Source organism: Centruroides vittatus, unplaced genomic scaffold, assembly GCF_030686945.1.
Source record: "Centruroides vittatus isolate TY-2023 unplaced genomic scaffold, ASM3068694v2 contig_474, whole genome shotgun sequence".
Lineage (NCBI taxonomy): Eukaryota > Metazoa > Arthropoda > Arachnida > Scorpiones > Buthidae > Centruroides > Centruroides vittatus.
Genome location: NW_027122266.1, coordinates 3,622,760 through 3,630,663, shown reverse-complemented (window position 1 = coordinate 3,630,663; position 7,904 = coordinate 3,622,760). Strand labels below are relative to the sequence as shown.

Below are 7,904 nucleotides of genomic sequence, written 5' to 3'. Positions count from 1 at the left end.
ATAAACATTTTAGCAGTAGGCATTTTTCTGTGTGAGCAACTTTTCGTGTACGCATTATTCTTATATGTATTTATGACAATGAAGTTTTTCTGTGGCAATTTTGGTTTGGGCTTTTTTCATGCGTATTTTCTCTGATAGGTACTGAAAGTATCATAAAGTATGATACTTTCAGCTAGTGGCAAGGTTTTAAAGTAATTTATGTTTAAAGTATTTTAAGGAATGTTAAGTGAGAGAATAATTGTTAACACCAAAATTTTATAATATAATATTATGTATAACTATAAAATTGAATGATAAGTATAATTTTTAGTTTATTATGTTAAATAAACTTAAAGATTCATATAGTCATTCTGAAATTTCTTTTCCTTCATTTATTTTATAGAAACTGTCTTGTGACAATTCAATAATGACTATTTTTATAGATACATGCTATCTTATTGATATAAACAGACTTAAATAAGTTAAAAATAATTTATATTATTTAGGTTGTAATATAAACGAACCAAAATGCTTAAATATTTCTCGCATTTTTCATCAGATGGCGAGTATTAATGAACGTCCTGAAATTACGTATAAAATCACCATTAAAGCTCTTTATGGCTTAACGTAAAGTACTTCAACTTCACTTAACCTATAACAGGCATAAATCTTTTTATCTTCAACATAACATCAACTGCGGCGGAAACAAAATTTAGGCAATTGCAAGTGGATGTTTTCTAACTCGTCAAAACGATCTCAAGTGTACGATCATCGTCCAACATTTTTAATAGATACAAAGTTTGTTGTTTATCATTGCCTTCTTAATGACCTGGAGCGAATTCAAAGTAGACACAATCTTTAGTAAACAAACCATTGTTTCAACAGCCTGAAGTGAATATATGGCGACAGCACCACATTGGAAGCTATCCATAATTTTTTTAATAGTTAATAATCTTAAATTTTAAATATAAGAATATTTCGAGTATCACCAGTATTGCATGGTATGAAAAGCATTATTTTCCACAAAAAGTTAATTATTAAACATATCGCTATTAGAGAAATGAATTATGTCGCTAATTGTGTCACGTATTGTGTGTACAAGAAAAAAGGAAAAGGCGAAGACTGCTCTGCCACTCTTTATATTAACCTTGCTTTTTCAATGCTCCAGATATATCTGTATCTATTGCAATCTCTCCTAATTTAGTTTATGCACTATAAAGTTTTTAGATCATTATTATTTACTGCAACTGTTAATAAAGTAAAACCGGCCATATCTAAGCTCTGTTTTCATTTCAGCAAGTTGAAAATTACCATTCACATCATGCATTTTATGTTTATTCAAAAATAAACATATGTATACATTAGCATAAGTTATCAAAGAATACTGAATTCGATATTGTACAATGACAAAGATATAAATTAAGTTGTCCAAGCGTTCCGGTTTATCGGAAATACATTGTCCCGAGAAAAATCTAGGAACTAAATATATGGAAATATATAATTTTTGTACTGTTTCCTGTTGCAAAAATTCTAATGTCTGGTTTGAGGAATTTTTATGATTTTGAAATAACGCTTTTGATTTTCAAGAATACCAAAATACCCTTCAATGACTCTACGATGTTTTTTCTTTTGTTTTCTTGGTTGTAAGCAAATGAAGATTGTTTTTGTAGAAAACTCAATAAATGTAAGGAAGGGAAGTTCTTGCATTTATCCCAATACTGTATATCTAGCTCCTCAATTTCGAATAGTAACTCTAACACGAGTCCATTCCAATAATTAATATAGGCCTAAGATCATTTTGAAAAAGTTATTGACTACTCACGTAATAATTCTATAAGACCAATTACGAATAAAAGTTAATTTATAAGTTTTACTAACGTAGATCTTAAAGTTAAGAAATCTTCTGAAGTTATACGAATCGAAATGTGTTGGAAAAGAAATTCTACCTGGCCATGGAAGCAACCATTCTAATGTCATTGCATCCGAGTTCGAATATAATCCCTGGTTTAGACTCAAGTTATATTACCAATTTGAACGTCTAGTAAAACAGTTCATTTATTAAAACTATCAAATGCATTGTCTCCCCTGTACTTGTTTGGCGACTGCTCGTCTCACATGGTTCTAGTTCGTACACGAAATATCTTTAAAACGTTGCGTTATATTTTATATGTACTAGCAATGAATGTAGTTTAAAATAAGCTAGCCGAATAATTAAACTAGGCTAATCCAGAATACGAAGCTGGATGTTTGCACTTTTCAGTCACAACAATGACATCATTTTTATCTACCTCAAGTTCTTGATCTGAGCCATGTTCAGTAACGCTAAGTAAGAAATCTAATTGGCTAAGAGGGTAGAGATAAAAAGTGTTCCAAGTATCCTTGAAAGGTATACTGAGTTAGCAAGTTAGATCATGTGTAAAAACGTGTATAATTTATCACAAAATTATGACGATTACAATAAATTATCACAATTATAATAATTTTATGATCGTTATAAAAAAAAATATATTTAGTCCAGCACGAGCATACATCTTGCAAATCGGACCCCGTAAGTACTAACTAATTTCGCTATTATTTAAATAATCCGATCAATATATACAATTATTTTTATTTAACCCTTTAATTTCGTAAACAAAAATTTCAAAATTTTCTAATTGCAATCAATGGCTTTATTATTGTTAATAGCTTCATAGTAGCTGAATAGCTATTAACTTCAGAAGATAAATTATTAAAATTAGAGACAAAATGTAAATATACAGATATATTGATAATTGTAAATCAACATCTTTAATATCAATGTATATATAAAAGAAATAGGCTTTAATATTTATATATTTTAATCAATTAAAAAAGGGGGAAAGTAATTGTTTTATATGCACTAAGCGCCATCTTGCGACTAAAATGTTTATATTATTTAATTCAAACTTTTAAAAATTATTTAATTTTAACCTAACGTCTCATCATTTCCAACATAAAATTTAAAAATTTTAATAATGAAGAAATATTTTAAATTAATAGTAGAATAGGTTTGGGCCATACTGATCACAAAATTAATTTTCTAATTACAAATTTGAATTAAATTAATTTTATTTGAACAATATTTGGAAGCTTTGATCATAAAATTAATTTTTAAGATTTCTTTTAATATAAAATTAAGTTGCAGCGATAATTTAATTAATATTTGTCAATTAAATTAAGATTACGGATAATTTTTAAAATCTAATGAAATAATTTTTTGAAATTATGTTTTTAAATTAATTATTTTCTCAATTCATATTTATTATAAATATTTATTGAGTATATTAAATTAAGGTTACAAATAAAAATTTGTCGAATAGATCAATACAATTCATTGTTTCAGTTTTCATATTTAGAAAACTTTTCAGTTCATTTCTTTAGTTTTTATAAAACATCTTGTAACAGTAAAGCAAAGTTTAATTAATATATTCTTTCTAATTATTAAATTTATTATTATAAAATTAATTTGCATTAATAATTTTTACAATTTGTTCTAATATAAAGAGTAAATTAAAACACGACAACTTAAAATAACATTTTAACAATAAGACAAAGTAAAATACAGAAATAGTTCAATATATTAATTATCTAAATTATATTTCTTACTTGTGTAATTAAGAATTGTTCGTAAGATAGAATATTGCAAAAAAAACATTTCTTTTTAAAATATTTGTGGTAATAATAATTTTTTTAAAAATATTATTTAATCTTAGACATTCAAGAAGTTCGATGTCTAAATAATTGTAGTTTTATTTAAAAAATAAAAATTTCTATCTGTCCATTTTTTGTCAATTTTTGAGGATTTAGGTACCCCCAACTTTTCAATGTCAAATGATGGAATTTTTATGTACATTATTGCTTCGGTTAAGTTTAAAAAATTAAATTCAATATTTCCTCCTTGTAATAAATTATATTGTACTTTTTATATAAGTTAAATAAAATTTCATATACCTTACTATGACATTCCAAAATCATGATTTTTATATGATAAATACATGTCTTGTAAGAAATTTCCAAATTTAACAGATTTTTTTATCTCGTGGTGATAAATTATCAAAAGTAATGAATTGATTAACAGTAGTAAAATTTTCTGATTGCGAGGGGAAGTACATTTATACATTAGTAGAATACAAATTATTAAAAAATTTAACAGAACAATGGTTGTAATCACTATCCAATCACTACTCTGTCCTTCCACTAAAACAGACACAAAAACAAAGGAAACATCATACAAAACAAAACAATCTCGCGACTCTCTCGTCTACACGTCCTCACTCCCTTTCTTTCTTCCGAAAAAGTCCCTCTTCTTCCCTTGAGCATGCGCGATCCACCTCCTTTCCTCTTTGATCCGGATTTTTCGGTTGTCATCGAGAATGCATATACCTTCTTTACCCTGTAGCCCACCAAAGCAGTTGGTTACGCAATAGAACACGTGATCTTCAGACCACATATCTCTCCTTCTCCCATTAACTTTTACAACAAACGGGGAACTTTTACACTATGAGGGCCCATCCCTCCTTTACTACGTAAACCACCCAAGGGGCTGGTTACTAGCCGGTTACGCAACAGAACACGTGGTCTTCAGACCACAGTACATTTATAACTTAACCCAACCGATAGGAATTTACTGGTATGTTTTTTATGATAGTTCTGTATAGTTGACAAAAGTTTTTTAAAAAATCCATTAAAATATTTGATATTTTTATTCCGCTCTCCCATCTTATATTACTTACGGATTTCAATGTTAAACCAGTGATATTACGATTTCGTATGTCCCATCTATAAGGGTATGTAGGAAAAAACGTTTGTAAAAAATTAACTGTTACTTTGGCAGCATCATTTACAACCAAATTTAATGAATGAGACGCACAAGGTACAAAAAGCTCCAGAATTTATTTTCCTTAAATTTACGATTTATATATCCGTTGTCATAAAAATTTGTCTTTCCACTTTTTTCCCATGACTACAAATATTCAGGTACAAAGTAACCGGTTTCAACTTATTTCTACTTAAGAAGTAATTAAATAATTAAGAGATCAAGGAATTGAGGATATAAATAAAACCCTGCCGAAAGAGCCAGAATTTTACTTACACAAAAGCTTAACCGAACCAATCTCTAGCCGAGTACAGTGGGGACTGATTTCTTCGTAATATTAGATAATAAAGACAGAAATTTTTCCAGTTCAATGAGAGTGATTAGTTAAATGATATAAATCTACATTATTTCATCTCGAATTTCTCTCTTTTCTATTTTTATTTTAATTATTATAAAGTCAGATCAGAGTTTAAGCTTGTATGTGTAGTACTTAACCCTTAATATACCAATATTTTTATAATGTAAGTGCGTTCCAACTCTTGAAAGAGCTTTACTCTCAGCCATATGATTGAATAATTATACTGTCCTCAGGTCACTCTCATCCGTATAATACTCAGTACGTTGTTGATTTTTTTCGGACAGTGTTTTTTTTTCCAGAAACAACCAAACACCTTAAGTTGCTGAGAAAAATTTAATAAATAACAAACGTTTTCAGCCAAACCTGTTGGCCATCATCAGGTTAAACATATTCGAATGCAAACACAAAATGGAACAAAAAATTTAAATACAAACAAAATAAAATAACGGATAAATTATACATATAAGAAAGTAAAAAATAAATATAAATAACAAAAAATATAAAAAATATGTATAGGTTAAATAAGTAAATATTAATAAATTACATGAAACTCTAATAAATGCAAGACATGCATTTATCAATAAATTATATGAAATTCTGACAAATATAAGATATGCAGTGATAACAAAATCAAGGCATTAAATTAAGAGCTATCAAACTTCTTAATTAAATATTTCCATGCCGAAGGCAACCCTTCAGCATCCCTGGCATTAATGCAGGCATTATGTAATTTGCTCTTAAATATTTCAATTTTTTCGGCGCATAACGCTAAAGTCGGTGAATGTACAGGTTTAATAATGCCTGCTTCACCCCACTTGACTACAGAGCCTTCAACCTGCGCCATCTGAGATAGAATTGTGGCGTTAGATCTTTTGCTGATGTTGTACTTGTGCTCCCTCAATCTAATCCCTAAGCTTCTATTAGTGACTCCAATGTAGTTTTTGTTAATGCCTAGTTCTTGGTTTTCATAAGGAATTTTGTACACTCCAGCCATTCTTTCTTTATCAATGTTGTCTTTGTCGTTCCTTAATAATTTGTACAGGTTTGGAGCCCTCTTGAAAATTAATTTGGTATTTTTGCGGGCTGAGATTTCCTTCATGATAGCTTCTTTCTTTCTGTCATACGTGAACTTTGTGAATTTGCGGATATCCCCTCTTTGAGCTTTTGTTTTGTGAATCTTGTAGTTTTTGATTAGTGCGGTTATCATATCCGCCCTGTACCCTAGAGTTCTAGCGATATGCGATATCCTGCAGATTTCTTTTTGTCTATCAACCACACTACTGCAGTAGAGAAAAGCCCTGTGAACAAGAGCACGGAAAGCAGCCATTTTGTATTGATAAGGATCATTCGAACGCGACGGAATGTACAAAGGGCTATGCGTTGGTTTTACGTACACTTTAGTGGTCAAATGTCCTTCCTTGAATTCAATGTCAATGTCTAAAAAATGTATCCGTGAGGAACACGTCTGTTCAATATTTAGCATGAGGCCGTCATCGTTGTTGTTGATTCTATTAATAAATTCCTCGATTTTCTGGTCATTTTTCCATATTACAAGGACATCGTCCACGTATCTTTTAAAATACATAATGTCATTCATGAAACCACAAATAACACTCTTTTCTAACCTTCTCAATACAAGTTCACACAACAATCCTGACATAGGACTTCCCATTGGGACTCCCCTTTTTTGTTTGTATTGACGGCCATTAAAGGCGAAAAAAGATTCATAGCAGACAAGGTTAGCTAGTTCTATCAAATCATTATTGTAATTTGCCAAATCTGGGCTCTTGCTGTGCATGAAATCCAAAAGCGCTACCTTGCATGACTCAATTTTTATAGAGGGGTATAAGCTCTCGTAGTCCATTACAGTTCCAACCTCATTATCCATTAAAATTAGATCCTGTATCTCATTAACCACTTCCCTGGGATCCTGTGCCACATATATGTTATTCTCGAGCTGAGAGGTGAGAAACTTGTGTAATCTCTTTTCAAGAAAAAAGGTTGGTCCTCTGCATCTTTCAACTATGGGTCTTACTTCCTTGCCCTCTTTATGGGTTTTGGCAAACGCAAATAATCTCGGCATACCTGGCCTAGGATTCCGACAATTTTTGAGAAAAGGTAATAAATTAGTGATTTTAGCTTTTTCAAGTTTTTTAACTCTTCTGTCGACGCTATCGATAATCTTTTCGTCAACACGCTCGCATTCGGTTTTCTTAATATAATCCTCCAAAGCGTTATTATACGTTTGTCTTTTCATGATGACTAATGCTTTGTTCCATTTTGTGTTTGCATTCGAATATGTTTAACCTGATGATGGCCAACAGGTTTGGCTGAAAACGTTTGTTATTTATTAAATTTTTCTCAGCAACTTAAGGTGTTTGGTTGTTTCTGATCGTATAATTTTAGCTGAGTGAGTTCACTTCAGAGTTGTTTTTTTTTCTTTTGCAGAATATAAGTAGTGTTCTTGTGTTTTTATTATAATTATAGTTTATTTGTGAAAATATTTACAATGAAGAACGACATTTTGACTTTTGTCATGTTATGAACCACACTGTTGAAGTTGAAATGCATCAAAGAAGTAATAAGGAGCAAATAATTGTAAGAAATAGAAGTGTCTCATTCCCATCAAAAATAGACAAAGAAAACATGCCAGGAAGTGCAAGAGACTGATATATAGAAACTGCACATTACATGTGTACAAATTGTGCAGTATATGCATCGTTCTGGATAACA

The 7,904-nt window shown here is 30.0% G+C and overlaps 1 protein-coding gene across 1 annotated transcript; it reads right to left on the bottom strand.

The window, feature by feature from the left end:
* Positions 1-2,195: 2,195 nt before the first annotated feature.
* LOC136977740 (uncharacterized) lies at positions 2,196-7,428 on the bottom strand. The gene is made up of 2 exons (XM_067273290.1): positions 6,296-7,428; positions 2,196-2,370 (listed from the first exon to the last, which is right to left on the bottom strand). The coding sequence occupies exons 1-2, from the start codon at positions 7,426-7,428 to the stop codon at positions 2,196-2,198; spliced, it is 1,308 nt and encodes a 435-aa protein (XP_067129391.1).
* Positions 7,429-7,904: the final 476 nt, after the last annotated feature.